This window comes from Microtus pennsylvanicus, chromosome 7 (genome assembly GCF_037038515.1).
Source record: "Microtus pennsylvanicus isolate mMicPen1 chromosome 7, mMicPen1.hap1, whole genome shotgun sequence".
In the NCBI taxonomy this organism is placed as follows: domain Eukaryota; kingdom Metazoa; phylum Chordata; class Mammalia; order Rodentia; family Cricetidae; genus Microtus; species Microtus pennsylvanicus.
The window spans coordinates 90871887-90888200 of record NC_134585.1 but is presented as its reverse complement, the minus strand read 5'-3'; the positions used below and the strand labels follow the sequence as shown (position 1 = coordinate 90888200).

At 42.5% G+C, this 16314-nt stretch overlaps 1 protein-coding gene across 4 annotated transcripts in view; it reads right to left on the bottom strand.

The window, feature by feature from the left end:
* Positions 1-2500: 2500 nt before the first annotated feature.
* Positions 2501-16314, bottom strand: part of Ap1ar (adaptor related protein complex 1 associated regulatory protein) — a 30544-nt gene continuing 16730 nt past the window's right edge. The window contains exons 4-10 of one of the 4 annotated variants that reach the window (XM_075981361.1): positions 16223-16248; positions 11993-12089; positions 10643-10741; positions 8544-8599; positions 7882-7955; positions 7565-7693; positions 2501-4205 (exon numbers count right to left, since the gene is read on the bottom strand). In XM_075981361.1, coding sequence (XP_075837476.1) covers positions 3943-4205; positions 7565-7693; positions 7882-7955; positions 8544-8599; positions 10643-10741; positions 11993-12089; positions 16223-16248 — 744 coding nt within the window. In that variant the 3' untranslated portion in view covers positions 2501-3942. The remainder of the gene's footprint in view (positions 4206-7564; positions 7694-7881; positions 7956-8543; positions 8600-10642; positions 10742-11992; positions 12090-16222; positions 16249-16314) is intronic. The other 3 variants (XM_075981362.1, XM_075981363.1, XM_075981364.1) reach the window with 3 other exon arrangements.

Below are 16314 nucleotides of genomic sequence, written 5' to 3'. Positions count from 1 at the left end.
TATCTTGTAGAAGATACCTTAGTCATGGTGTCTCTTCACAGCAATGGAATAAGACATGCTGTGGGACAATGGTCTTGTACCCTGTAGAGATTTATCAGTTGTACTGGTTTAATAAAATTCTGATCAGACAGTAGCCAGGTAGGAGGTAAAGGCGAGGTAATTAGAACAGGAGAATTCTGCGAAGAGGAAAGGCTCAGTCTGTAGTCATCACCCAGATGCAAAGGAAGCAAGATGAGAATGCTTCACTGATAAAAGGTACCAAGCCCTGTGGCTAACACAGATAAGAATTATGGATGAATTTAAGATGTGAAAGATAATAAGAAGCCTGGGCTAAGAGGCCAACCAATTCACAATGAATGTAAACCTCTATGTGCTTTTTTGGGACTGAACAGTTGTAGGACCAGGCAGGACAGAAACTTCTGCCAAGAAAGACAGAAGTTGGTACCAGTGAGTAAGGTATTGCTATGACAAGGCTGACCACGCTGTTTTTTGAAGGATCACAGAGGGTTTGGGATTAGGGAAGCGGTTGAATGCTGTAAGCTATCCTAGCAGAAGCTTGAAAGCTAGAGTGGCCGGGCAGTAGCGGTGCACACCTTTAATCCCAACACTTGGGAGGCAGAGGCAGGTGGATCTCTGTGAGTTTGAGGACAGACTGGTCTACAAGAGCTAGTTCCAGGGCAGAACCCAAAGGTACAGAGAAACCCTGTCTTGAAAAATTAAAACAAAACAAAACCCTGAGTGGTGCTGAGAGCAATGTGACCTCCAGGGTCCCAGCTCAAGAGGTTTCAGAGGGGAACAATATTAGTGGGCTAGAGGAAATTCTTGTACTATTTTGGCAAAGAATGTGACTGCTTTTCACCCTTGTCCTAAGACTCTGCCTGAAGCAAGTGAAGAGTTGGGGACTAACTTCCCTGGCACAGGAGACAGCCTAATAGTGGCTGTGGTGTGCTTATTAGTGAACACCATTAGGCAGGTCCACGCAGGACAAAAAGGCACACGAAATGTACAGTGTGAAGAGAAAAAGGGCACCAGGAAGTTTAATGCCGAAGCCACCCTGTGATTAAAGAGAGAAGTCTCAAGAAAGGTCTGGTGTGAAATGGAGTCACAGGAGTGGTACCTTCCGGGCAAGGCCCCACCCAGCTATGCGTCCACCTTACAAAAAGGAAATGCCAAATCAATCTTCTAAAATAAAGAAAAGCTTATCCAATAAAGAAAAGCACCAATAAATCATGGCTTATTCAAATGTAATGAGGAGATAGGTCGTATCCCTAGGGGGCAGCCAAACTTGGCAACAAGGGCCCTGTAGTTCTGACTTCAGAGTCTTAAGGATAGGGGAGTAAGGGGCTATGGACGCTCCAGTTAAGGAAAGCCTGAAGCCAGGTATGGCAGGGGAGTCTTTGTACGGAGACCACTGAGTGAAGATGTGGAGGTGAAGCCTAGATGGTGTTGGAGATGTCAGAGCCCTGGAATGTCTGTCAAGGAGAGCGCCATAGAGGGAGTGGAACCAGCCCTCGATAGAGAAGTGTGTTGCAGTCAGCAAAGCTGGAAGGATGGGTCCATGTAAGCCCGCTGGTATTGGAAAAAGAACTACAGGAGTTGGGAGTTTGTTCTTTGTTTCTGTCTGGCTTTGGTGCAGTACTTCCTTGCTTTGCCACCATCCCTCCCTTTCGAATGGTGCTGTACACTCTGCGCCACTGTATATCAGATGCATGTAATTTAATAGTTTTTCCATCTTGCAAAGGGTTACCATTAAGAGACTGTCTTGAGCCTCAGATGAAACTCTGAGACTGTGCAAGGCTGTGGGGATTTCTCAAACTGGACTAAACGCACTTTATATTATGGTATGGTCATGGGCCTATGGGGGCCAGGAAGTGGAAGCAAAATTTGATGGTCTGGATGAAAACAGCTCTCAAAGACTCATCTATTTGAATGCTTTTTGTACAGCTGGTGGGAGCGGCTGTGCTCTGAGGTTTCAAATGCCCATGCCGTTTCTCTGTTAGTTCTGTCTGCTTTGTGCTTGTGGATCAGACGTGAGCTCCCAGCTTCTACTCCAGCACCATGCCTCTCTGCCTGCTGCCTGCTCCCTGCCATGACGGTTGTACACTCCAGTCCTCTGGAACCATAAGTTCCCAATAGATCCTTGGTCGCGGTGTTTTGTTTTGGCAGGAGAAAAGTCACTAAGACAGTGTTCATCAACGTCTCTCATCAGAACAGTAAGTGAGAGAGCAGGGCCCCTCAAACTCTTCCCTACCCAGCAGATTCGCCAAAGTCTGCTGAACAAATGTCATTCTTAGCATTCTATAAACAAAGCAAAGAGAAAAAAACAAAACAAACAACAATAAAAAAACCCAAAACACAACAATTCCTTTTCTTGGTAATGAAAGCATAATTTTACTGGCAGTTCCAGTCTTTTATCTTCATATCTGATTAAGGAAAATAATTATATACCAAAGAGTCTCACTATCTCTACTGTTATGAAGCAATACCAGCAATATGCAAATATCATTAAATGTAAAAATGTTTATTCACAATCCTTGAGAAGTTACCATTCCTTCAGAAAATTCTTTATGAACAAAAAGCCAAAAAATTACAACAGTAGCTTATGCCAAACCAAAAATATACATCTGATGTAATATAAACCTTAAAAAGCAGGAACACAGGCAATGTGAATATAGAGTATTTTTTAAATTATTTCCATGGCACAACTGCAATTTAAATTTTAAGACAGATATAAATAATAGCATAACCTAATACATATTTACATATCAAAGTATATTTATTTCTATGAGACTTAAAAATGACAAAACTGCAGATGTCATTGTATAGCAGTTCAGATATCGAAAGGGCCACACAACTTTTCATGGACAGAAGAACTTCACTATCTCTACCTGGGCCTTCCTGTACTGTTGAGAGCATGCACCATCACTGCTGAAGAAAGCAAGACAGCAAGGGAGACAGAACAGTGTGCCCACCACAGTGACACTCAGTCCTCAGCCAAACCAAAGAATGCAGTTAGGGAGCGTTTCTCAGCTCTGGTCTTCCACATGGATCCAGACACAGGCCGTCAATACACAGATACATTAGTTCCGTCCCACAAAGCACCTTGTACTACAAGGCAAAGGAAAGGGCAATACAATCAACAGGACCTTTCCTATCAGAAAGGATTTTATTTACTTGGAAATACCCGTATTTTAATGTTTTCTTAATTCATTCACAGAATATGTTCTGTGTAAAATCTTGCAAAGATCATCCACTGGAAATATAGAAATAAAAAAAATGAAAGCAAACAGTTAAGATCTCAATTTAAACCCAACATAGTGGCATGTAAAAGGAAGTAAAAAAAATTTAATTTATATTGTTAACTATTATTTGATTATTACCAACTCAAAGTATCCAAACTGAAAGTTTCTTTAATCTTATTATTTTCTATTCAGATTGAGTAAACACTGGATTAGGATGTGTATATGTGAGATCTCAGCACGCTTTGGGGTCATCTCCGATTAACTGTTGACTACTCGACAACAAAATAAAAGGAAGTCATCAACGTAAACGATGCTGGAAAAGGGACCAGCCTTCTAAATAAATCCAACATCCCTTCCTCATGTTGCCTTTACATCTGCTGAGAACTAACAAAAGACTTTCAGATTTTTATTTCTGTAATAAAATAGGTTTACTAAAGCAGTCAAAGTAAAACAAAAATGATTTAAGATGCAGAACTCTGAGCAGGGTGAACAGGAATGCCATGAATGTTTGATATGTCAGCTCACTGAGTCAGTCCTGGGACACAGAAGGCAGACGTTGAGACCGCACCTGACCGAAGCATTCAGCTGTCTCTTCACTCCTGCACTTAGGTTCCTATGCCACCTTACAAAAAGGCTCAGCATCCATCTGTACATTCTAGGTGATTTCTAACATTTGGTAAGTAGGTCACACAGTTTCATCCTATCGGATCTGCTGGTCCGTATCAGACTGCTTGGTGGCAGAATCCGACAGTTCTAAGACAGGATTCACAAACCCGGAGTACTCAGAATTGCCGTTATCATCCATCTCGGCGCTGACGAAGTCGTTCTCCCACTCCAGCCCGTTGGAATCATCAGAGGCGGACGTGGGGTTGCTGCCCTTCTTGCTACTGTACTTCAGTGCTGCCCGAAGGATGTCCTCTTCTGTCTTCGAGCGCTCTCTCATGGGCAGCATCCGATTCATTCCTAGCATAATAAAAAGCTGTATTAAGGAACTTGCCAACTAAACCAGCATAGTGGCACACACCTTTAATTCCAGTACCCAGGAAGCAGAGCTCTGAGTTTGGGGCCAGTCTGGTCTACAAAGTGAGCTCCAGGACAGCCAGGGCTATAGAGAAACTCTGTCTCAAAAAAACGAATAAACCAATGAACCAACCAGGACTGCTCTTCTGTGACTCTAGTTGTGAATTAACCTAGGGAGCCAGTCCTGTGGGAGCTTTCTTCAGAGAAGAATCTGGGGTGCACTCACGTCACATGTCTCTGATAAAAAACGCAACACTCATCCCCTGATAGGATCTCAGAAGGGCCATAAATCAAACACAACAGAGACCGAGAGTCCATTGCTCTGAGTCTCATAAGGCCACTCAGTAGCTTTGCCAAGGTCTTTTTCCCACTGGATGAAAGCTGTGTTTCCTGGGGAAAGGAGAAGACAGGCTTTCCTGCATCTCCCAGGTCCCTGCTAACACTGCCTGCACTTCTAGCTCCTTAGCCAACCCTGTGAAGTTAAGTGGAGCACAAGCACCAGCTAGACTTTAGAGAAAAGAGTCTGCAACAGAGAGGCACGTGTCCACGAAGTCACACAGCTATGAAGTAGAACAGGGACTGAACCCAGGGCTCTCTGCAGGCTGAAGTCTACTGCTGAATTTCGTCCTAGCCAAGTCTGGCTCCAAAGTCTGTGTTCTCGTGCTATTTAGATTCTCTACTACACTAGAGTGCAGTATTCATTCTGGATATAAATTGTTAGTAACATGAATCTCAAAAATACTGAAGGAGATGGAGGGGAGAAAGAACAAAAATTTCTAAATACTAATCTTCATTGGTAAAAACTAAAATCTAGGGTGGGCAAAGAGGTTCTAAGGAATAGGAGACAACTCTATCTTCTGACCTTAAAGAATCAGCTCTCACAGTAAAGAAAGGAAAAGGAGTAGTAAATCTTTACCACTGTTGTCTGCCACTCCTGAAAAAAATCAGACAACTCAGTAAAGCAACTAATTAGTACAAGATGAGAACATTATAAAAATATGGCCAGCCAGCCTAGCAACATTAGTAAACCCAGGTCCTAGAGACCATCTCAAGAAAGAATGATAGCTCTAGAGGGCTGACGGCAAGGTTGACTCCCGCCTCCAGACGTGTGTGCGAGCACACACACATCTACACTCACCAAAAACAAAAACAAACTATGTAGCTATGTAGGCTGAGAATGCCTATGACTACGGATTTGTACCTTGGATTGAAATTTCTCTAAAGGAAGCGGCAACTGTGTATCGACCAAAAAGGAGGTTTCCAGTGGATTCTTTCCTCTGCCTACGCTGGTTGAACGATTTTGCTAATGAGCTGAGTCTAGGAATATGATTGGCACATGTAGATGGCAGAGTGAGTACAAACGCACTGGTGCTGGGATCCAAGCCTACGTTAAGGTTCGTACAGGACTGGAGAAGATTAAACAGACTAATGTAGCCTGTCATAACACTATGCGAGCTCTGCCTGTCAAGTCTTCTAACTGACAAACAAACCAGCGTGATTAAAGGCATCTAAGATCCAATCCATTTCAACATTCTATGAACTGTTTAAAGCTTATGATTTTCGTTTAAGTTCTATATTCTGTAGTTCTTTCGTACATTGTCTGTTTTTAAACATGAAGATAAAAAATTGGATATTAATGAAATTGTGTTGAAAACAAGTAAATAATTTAACTATAATTCTGAGCACTTGTATGTAATACCATTCCCTATTAGGTGTTTCATATACTGACTGTCTACCATATTCATTTTCCCCAAATGTTTATTAATTTTTTATTACTTCTTTTTTGTGTGCTGAGGATCAAAGCCAGGTCCTTGCACATGCTAGGCAAACACTCCACCTCTGAGCTACACCTTCCTTACACAGATATTTGATTGTTTAGCAATATATAGCAATACATTAGCACTTAAACAAAACATGAAAATTATCCTTTATTCTTCCATTTTGAGGATGAACAACCATGGTTTAGAGAGATTAGGCAATCTATGTAAGATACTATGTCCTGGAAGACTAACCAGATAAAATTCAGACTTCTATAGAACAACAGCTTGTGTTCTATAAAAAAAATCCTTAAGAATTAAATTGCTCATTTATAGTGAATCAGTCATTAATCGAGTTTTGACTTTAAACTGCTCAGAAAGAGGCAGTAATCCCTCATGTGGAAAACTTCCTGAGTTAGGTTAGAAACATTTTTTTAAAACTTAATATTTGCTTTCTAAGAGAAATAGAAAAGATCTTCTGAGGAAATTGAAAGGGGGAGAGGGGATGGAGGAATAAAGGGGAGGAGAAAAAAGAGGGAGGGATTAAGGAGAAGGGAAGGAGAACATGAGGAAACAGGATGGTTGAATTGGGGGAGAGACAAAGAGGGAAAGCAAGGAAAGCAATTATCTTGATACAAGGAGCCATTCATTATAGGGTTAGGGAGAAATCTGGTACTAGAGAAACCCCCAGGAATCCACAAGAATGACCCCAGTTAAGAAACCTAGCAATAGTGGAGAGGGTGCCTGAACTGGCCTCCCCCTGTAAACAGACTGATGACTGCCCTAATTTCATCACAGAACCTAGACCCAGTAACTGATGGAAGCAGATGCAGAGATCCACAGCTAAGTGCTGGGCTGAGCTTCCGGAATCCTGTAGAAGAGCTGTTCCCTGTCCTTCACACATGTTGTGGTGTGCACATGTGTGTTGTGGGATAAACCTTTTGCACACAGTGTCACTGATTAGTTTAATAAAAAGCTGAACGGCCAACAGCTAGGCAGGAATCTGGGCAGAGGACGCTGGGAAGAGAGATGCCAGGAGATGCAGAGGAAGCAGCACGGGCAATACAGCATAAAGGTAACCGAGCCATGTAAAAGAATGTACATAAAAAGGTATGGGTTAATTGAAACAAGCCTAAGCTATCAGCTGAGCTTTCACAATTAATAGGAAGTCTCTGGTCATAATTTGGGAGTTGGCTGGCAGGATGGAGAAAGACTTGCTATACATGTGCACATAAACACATAGAAACCTACACATTAAGAAACAAATAATAGTCATTGTTAGCTGGATGTTGTACTCATGTCTTGAAGCCTAGTACTCAGCAGGCAGAGGTGGGTGGATCTCTATGAGTTCGGGCCAGCTTGGTCTACAGAGTGAACTCCTAGACAGCTAAGACTACACAGTGAAACTCCACTAAAGAAAAAAAAAAGTCTGATAATAATTTTTTAATGGGCTTGAATATACTCAATTTAAAAACCACTAAACAAGGCAGAAACCTTTGGATCAACAAGGGTCAGTGTGACTCTGAGGGACAACAGGTGACAGACCTTCTTCATCTTCCCACTCCAGGTCCAGGGAGGTGCTGTCGTCATTCCCGCTAGTTGATTTGGTTTTGGTCATTAAGTCACAGCTGCTTTCAGTATTTGGTGTCAGTACTGTGGCATCAGATGAGAGTCCTGGAACACACACCAAACGAACGAGATGTCACTGCGCTCTTCTCACAGCAGCCGTGGGCTTTCTTATCTTTTCCTGGGTAACGACTCTCTCTCTAAATCTTCATGTTCCTCCAAGCTTCCACAAACATAGCTCTTAATGTGGCAAAAAGTAAACTGAAAATGTGGAGAGAATCTTTTAAAAGACTTACTACTGCTTCGAAAAACTTCGTACTGTGACTTCATGTTTCTCAAACAAGATTCGAAGTCATCTTCTGGTCCTGCACTGTAATAAAAGCGAATTTAGGAAACGCGTCTGGAATAGACTAACAGAATACTTATGTGAGTGACGGGATTTCTCGCCTGAAGCCTCTTCCCCAAGTTGTAACTGCTGTACAATCAGAATATTCTGGTGAAAATGGGTCTTAATATTTTTAATGCTACCATGAAACTGAAAACAGATTAACTGTGAAGGCCAATCCTCAAAGCTGATTGGTAAGTTCAATTCACAATAACCCTCGACCAACAAGCATGAGCATGTTCTTCATTAAGGAAAATAAACAATGAAGGTTGCTACCAACTTACCTGAAGGAGTCCAGTTACCACAGCCCTTTCTACATGAAGATGCTGTTATCCTTACAAATGCATCAAAGTCATTTTGAATAAATGATCATAGAGCTAAAAGAAAAAGTTCTCAGTATTCTCTATGATAATGTCTTAGAGGAAAGTATATGAGTATATATATGAAAGGGTGTTAGGATTGAACCTGGGGTCTCGAGTGTGTGAATACATTTACACACATCTTGAGAACAGTGGTCTGTCTGGAAATAACACTTTCTGCCACAAATGGAGGAGGAAACACGTTGCTCTTTACCTTTGATAGTCTCCACTGCCAGGATGATAGCGCTGTGTAGCTCTCTGCTTTTCTTGCTTTGGAAACACAATGTAATACAGAATTATTTTGATGTTAACGCTTTAAAAAAAAATACCCATGCCAACATCTTTTGCCTAGTTTCTAAAAACAAAAAGTTAGCATTATTCCACTGAAGTCTTTTCCTTCATCGCTACTTCTACATCCTTTTATTTAAGGCCAGAATTACTCTCAGCTCATCAGTGTGATGCTGTCGGACTGAGAATTCTGCTGTTGTGAAGTGTACTGGAGCCCCTCACGTTCTCAACACTCTAAGAACCTCCATGACTAGAAGGCTATGGCAGGAAGCCTGCATTCAGGTCATGCTGCCTCTTCTTTGACACGGAATAAGGAGAAATGTAAGGGTTTGGAAGGCTGAGCTGACTCGGGAATGTTAATGGCGGTGGAGCATCTGGGACTTAGCATAGGCTTCTCTAGACCTCTTGGAGCTGTGCTTTGATAGTGGCTGTGTATTCCTGGCACAGTGTAACCTTCTGCGTCTGCATCTTTTAAATACAGACGGCTACTTTCCTGCCTTAGCAGATTCAGTTACTATGAAAAGCAATGAACCAGCACGTGTCTGTACAGTTGGGTTCATGTATGATATGCAAATGATGTATTCCCAGAACAAGCGTTTAGCCATGGAAGCAAGAATACAGAGAACCTCGATTACCCACAGTGACACATGCTTCAGTGAAATGCTTTAACCCAGTGGTTCTCAACCTTCCTAATGCTGTGACCCTTCAATATAGTTCCTCATGTTGTGGTGGCCCCCAACTATAACATTACTTTTATTGCTACTTCATAACTATAAATTTGCTACTGCTATGAATCATAATGTAAATATCTGATATGCAGCCCCTGTGAAAGTGATCTTTTGACCCCTAAAGGGGTCACAACCCACAGGTTGAGAACCACTGCTTTAACCAGATACGGCAGAGAATTTATTATTGTAAAAAGAATGCCTATATTAAGAGCATCAATTAGTTTCATAGAAAGTGAAGTTGATTTTAACATTTTCCAGTACTTAGGATATACTAAAAAGGACACTTCCCCATAAGGACCCTGCTGAAACCCACCCCCATGAAGAGAGAAAGAGAAAGAGGGAGGGAGAAAGAAAAGAAGGGAGGGAGGGAGGGAAGGAGGAGAGAGGTGGGGGCATAGAAATCACAAAGACAAGATTTTTCAGTTTGTCTAAATCTCCGTGTGATCTGAGTTTTGTACTCAACACTGGACCACAACACTGGTGGCAAACCCACCCAGGCAATGACGGAGGGAGACAGTAAGCAGTGTACCGGCTAAGAACCACTGGCCTCGACTCTGGCTCTCCAGGGTCCCAGCTATAAGACCTGCCCTTCACCTTCCTCGTCTGTAGAGTAGGGATTTCAAATGCCCCCTTTCTCCCAGACTGCTGTGAATTTTCAACTAAGAACCTTCTTAGTAGCGTTCTGACACTGCTATAAAAATCTGCTCCTGACAGCTGTCAAGCACGTGGAATAATGCCATAACCCCACGTTACGGTAAGAGATGGTACATCTGTCTTTCCTGATAATATGCCAAAGAAGTTCAAGACTCTACCTCTTAGTGTCTCAGACACATAAGAAATTGAGAATTAAACAAAACCCCTAGTGAGCCATAAATCATATATCTTGACTTATATTAAGTATAAGAATCTTATAATTTAAGAAATTGTTTAAAAAAATCTTCATGAAAATACAATAAAATGCTTGAGAAATTATACTGAAGACCAAGTTTTGAAATATTTGCCTTCTAAATACATTTTCCCTAAAAGGATATGAATTCAGAACCCTAGTATTCATCTTAGGCTAAACAAGGATCAGTTCCTGCTAATCTAAAGCTGTAGAGTACACAGTATCATGTTTATGTTTCTTCTAGAAGGTCAGGATGGATTCATTTGCCTTTGAGAATCCTAGGGATATATGCGTAAGTACATCCTCTGCTTCCCAAGGAGCTGTTGATTCTAGCAGGAAAGTCCCAACTTGGAATAGTCAGAGAAAACAAGGAGAGGTAACCCTGGTGTGCGCTGGGGTCTTCCCCCTCACCTCCAGGAGCTTTCGCTGCCTTGCTGCCCTGGCTGCTTCACGCTGGGCAGCGTATAAAGCTTCTTCTTCTAGTCTTAACTTCTCCTCTTGTAAGGCTAACTGTACATGAACAAAACGGTAAGGATTAACGGAAACCAGAACCTGTCTAGCTGCTCTAAACACCAGCTATTCCGATTACAAAACAAAACAGAAATCATTGAAAATAATGATATCTATGAAGCATATCAATCCTGCTATTTTTGTGGCTGCCCACAACATACCCCCGATTTATGTAAGACATGACTGAGTTCTTTAGAAAATGCAATGATCCTCATTTCCAGTCACCATTTTAATACTTGTCACCCCGACTATAGTAGGTTTGGCCCTCACAAATCAAAGAGCCCTAAATACAAGGCCAATAATATCTATGCTTTTTTCCGAATTCTGGTCTTTCCATTTAATTGACATCCATACATATTTTTCAATTTTATTAGCATTCATCATTCAAAAACTGCTTTCCAATTTAAGCTCTTATCCCCCACAATAGCTTACACAGAAGCTCAGTGGTAAGTACTGCATATGAAACCAAAGTTAACACACCAAGTATTAACCTTTCTTCTTTAGAGTACTGTCGTCATCTCCTGTGTAGATTAAATTAACACACTGTAACTTACTAATGGTACTAAACGTACTGTTTTTATTTTTACTTTGAACAATTCCCTCTGGTACTGCAGACTGAGCCCAGCACCTTGTACACTATAGCTGGCCTAGAGGACCAGAAGGTTACTTCTGGTACAGGGTCTCCTTAAATATATTGTTCAGGCCAACCTTGAACTTGCTTGTTCCTAAGGCTAGCCTCAAACTCATTCTCCTGCCTGCACCTCTCAAGGGCTGGGGTTATAGGCATACAGCACCATGCCCAGCTCAAAAGACTGCTTTCACTGTGGAGTGGAATACAACTAATTCTCTTTAGTTCAGTGATAATGAAGCTGTGATCACAAGCCACATCCATAGATATATGTAACAACTGTGACTGGTAGGGTCCTTGGTTCACTGAGAACAAAAAAACCCAAGACAAACAAAACCTTAAACACGGCTCAGTGAGAAACGGAGCAGCTGATTTAGGCTGGCTGCGGCAAAGGTGCTTGTTCTGGCTTGGCATTCCTGTTAGCGAACTGAGAACTACCTGTTTTGCTGCGACATCACATGACCTCTATCAAACCAATCACAGTAAGGCGGAATAAGCTTCCACTTTTAAATCATTTTTCTCTGTAGTTATGAAAACAGAGGCCAGTGACTGTTGGTAACACACCGGTGAGACTCCCACCAACAGGCTTCAAGAATATTTAATCAACAGGGTATAGCACTTACCTCCCTCTGGAGTTTCCTATCCACGTCTTTCTGCTTTTCAGCAATCGAATCATAATGCCTCTCTTGTAAGTCAACAATTTCTTCCTCAGTAAGTGGCCTGGGGAACAGGGAGGGAGGGGAAGGGAAACAAAACAAACAAAAGCCTTCTGATGAACCTGAGTCCAAATAAAACATTCCAAAGCCAGGGGAACGCTAAACTTTTCCTACCCAAAACTGAATGAAAGCAACCTGATAGAGCTTCAATTGTGAGACTATAAACTGAAATACAATAGTAGTCTTCCTGTTGGTGTAAGAGGATATGCTTTCCTTTTCTCTGTAGCTGCCCGTTAGGAAGTACAGACTTGGCTACTCTCTGCACAGGCTCTACCTGACAGCTATCCTACACTACACCCAAACAGCTCACCACAGAGCACAACTTCAGTGTGCTGTACTCTTTTCCCAGGGCTCACAGCCAGAGCCTAGCCCTCCCACCGATCACCCCGGGCTCCTTCCTCACACTGCGCCTTCCAGCCAGTATCTCCTGGCCTCCACTCAGGACATCAGGGATCTCACAGCAGGCCCCAATTCCTTTCTTACCACACACCCTCCTGTGTTCATCATACCAATTACTCTGCCTATCTCTGGGTCCTGAACATTTTCCACTTTAGTCCTTTCTGCTGTGGGCTGCGAGGGAAAAAATGCGGCAACAATTTGGCCCCCAGTCTCCAGCAACACTCCTTTAACTTACCACGTGACTGCCTACATAACTCTGTAACTTTAAGTTCAAACTTTTTCTTAATGGTAACTTAATTTGACCTCTACTCCCTTGCTTAAATATATCAAATTATTCTTCCTTCCCTGTCCTAACGAGGCAGTAACCTGCCTGAGGTCATTGCTACACTTAGATGCTTTGCACGTATATGGTGCCAGCTGCTCCCAACAACATAGGAAGTATAGAGGCAGCGATTTCATGAGAAGGCAACGAGATGGACGCAGATTAAGGGCGAGCACGTGGCACAACTAGGATATAAGGCAGGCGGTCCAGCCCCTTGTTTCCTGCCCTCTCGTCCTCGCTTGCCCTCCCTCATTGGTACACAGTCCTCAGCTTCCGCCACTCCAGTACGCTGGACTCAATGGCTTCTGTGTTGTTAAACAACTTAAGTCCTTCCTACTGAGGTTTCATGAACAGGCTGAGCACCCACCTAGCCTGGCCCGACCCTTCTCATTTTCCTTTCTTTCTTCCTACCACTTCTCATTTGTTTTCAAACTCTTCCACTGAGTGCCTCTGTAATTCCCACACATTCTTCCTCCCACTCCATTTTATCATCCTCCACAGGTTTGCGAGCCCAGCCCTCCAAGGTGGTGGGTGGGAAATGACCCTCTGACTTAGTAAATGCTAGATAAATGCTCTACCACTGAGCTGGTTACCCCTGGGCATGGCAAAGTAGGCTAAAATTCTTAGCATTCAGAAGGATCAATAATTAAAGGCCACTCTGAACCACACAGAACTCTAGGCCAGCTGGGCTGTGTAGCAAATTCCCAACCCCAGACAAACACATCCTGAAACAAAGCAAAGTACAACAATACTAAGACCTTAGATATATTTATTTAAAAGCTAACTTAAAACTTCTCACGTAATATATTTCAATTGTATTCTTTCCCTTCCCTTAATGCCTCCCAGATCTTCTCTACCTCTTTCTCCATCCAATTTCATGCCCTCTCTTCTCTTGCCTCAAAAAGAAGAAAAATAAACATAGAACAAAAATGAAAACAGATAACTAAAAAGAAAATCAGTTAAGATTAAAAAAAATACCAAAACAAAACAAAAGGCTTACAAAAAAATGGAATCTGTTTTGTTTTGGCCAACTACTCCTGGGTGTGGCTGATGTATATACATATATATACATATACGTATGTACATAAGCGCATGCGCACACACACAAACACTCCATCGAAGAGAACTAAAATTGCTTGTCCTGGCAGGTGCCAACTACAAACAGCTTCTTGGTTAGGGGTGGGACCCTGTGTTAACTTCCCCCTTGTCAGTGCTGGGATTCTGTCTGGTTTGAACCTGTGCAGAGACCCTGGACTTTTACTGTTTTCTCCATATCTTCCACTGAAAGCAAGACACACATTTCCATCACTCTATACAGTCCCCCAGTGCTTCCTTCTCATCAATTTTCTCACTTTGTATGCACATTTTTTGACTATACATGAAGGTCTCCTTCGCCAGGCTAATAATTGCTAACCAATCATTAAGCCAGATGTCACTGGCTTAAAAGAAGCCCCTTTGGACAACCTCCCCACACATACTTTGTCACATATTCCCTAGCTTCACTAGTTTGTTTTATAATAGTTAAGAGAGAGAGAGAGAGAGAGAGAGAGAGAGAGAGAGAGAGAGAGAGAGAGAGAGAGAGAGCGCGAGAGCGCGCGAGAGCGTACCAGTGAGCTTGAGACTAGACTAACCAGGGCTTTGCACAAGGGAGGCCTTGTGCATGCTACACAAGCATTCTACCACCAAACTATATTCTCAGCCTTTGCTTTTTTCTTTTTAAGAGGTTCGTGCAGCCCAGGCAATCTTCCTGAGTATGCTATCAGAAGCCTACCTCACCTGATTTTGTTTCCAGCGCAGCCATCACAATCTGCAACATCACATCAAGTGCACACTCGACCTTTCAATCCCAGTACCTAACATAGTATCTAGCACATGGATAGCTGCCCAATAAGGTTTGCTAAACTAAAAAAATGCAAGAGCAAAATGACCAAAAAGGAAACAATTCCCTTGACATTAGGAACATCTTTCTTTTTTATGTGTATGGGTTGTCTTGCCTGCATGTATGTCTATGCACCACGACATGCCTGGTACCCAGGGAGGCCAGAAGAAGGTATTGGATCCCCTACAACTGGAGTTACAGATGATTGTGAGCCACCCTGCAGGTGCTGGAAATCAAACCTGTGGACCAGCAGTCAGTGCTCTTAACCACTGAGCCATCTCTCCTGCTTAGGAACTTCTGAGTTAAAGACTAAGCCTTCTTTAGCACGCAGTCTATGCAATTTAACAGCAGATAATTCACAGAAGACTATGTGAATAAACTACAGTATAAGGTTCTAGTTACTTCTGAAGTAGTAAGAGGGGTTTTGAATTGTAGAATGTTTTTGTAGAGTGGTTCTCAACTTTCCTAACCCTGCGGCTCTTCAATACAGTTTCTCACGTTTTGGTGACCTCCCCCACCACCAAATTATTTTTGTTGCTATTTCACACTGTAACTTCGCTACTGTTATGTATATAATGTAAATATGTGACGTGTGACCACTGTGAAAAGACCCCAGAGGGGGTCTACTTCCACAGGCTGAGAACCACTGTTTAGAATGTCACAATGAAGAAAACGGGGTAGGACAAGAAAAGAGATGGAGTTGTCAGTGCTAAGTGGCTCTAAGAAAACTAAATTATTTATAACCTAGGCCTAACTTAGACAGAAAATCGATAAATTGGCATAAACACACATTTTTATTATTCAAAATAGTATTTGGGGCAATTATTAGTTCGTTCTCTCTCTCTCTCTCTCTCTCTCTCTCTCTCTCTCTCTCTCTCTCTCTGTTTTTGAGACAGGGTTCCTCTGCATCTTTGTAGCCTGTCCTGTCTCCTCACTGCTGAGATTAAAGGCGTGCACCACCACCACCTGGCTATTTTTCTTTTATATAAAGAGAAAATTTTGCTTCTGAAACACAAGTGTTCACGGTCTTGAAGACTATGATAAGAAACTCTCTGGAATGCTTATTTCAAGGGCTCACACACTCAAAATGGCTTCAGAAAGTCCCTGAAACTGACTGGATTCACTAGGCCCTTTTCCTGCTACAGTGAGCAATGAAAGCTGCTGGTCCCTCTTAGATAAACCAAGCTGCAAAGAAGACTCTGAGATCAGACCAGTTGCCTACAAGAACTTTAGACCAACCAAGGTACCTGGAAAGGACCCTGTAGCCCAGCCATTTGAACCACTTGTAGGCTGTGCAGCAAGCTCCAGGTCCCCAGTCTTGTGAGCTGTCACCCATGCTGGGGTGGCCTAGGTGATCCAGCTGTCTTTTGAGTCACTTCTGCTAACTCACTGGTACCTCAAGGGGGACTCAGTGGTGTCTGTACTTTGTAGTCTGTCTGGGCTCCCTGTCTGGAGTGAGAGATGGGTGTGTTGTATCTCCCCAGGAAAAGTTCTGTCACATAACACTTAAACATTTTATTGTTTTGAAAAGCCTTACCTATGGCTGCTTCCTGGACTCTCCCCCTGCACGAAAATTAAACAAGTAAAAGGATTTTCACTAGTTGTACTCACTAAGGCAAGCCAAAGCAA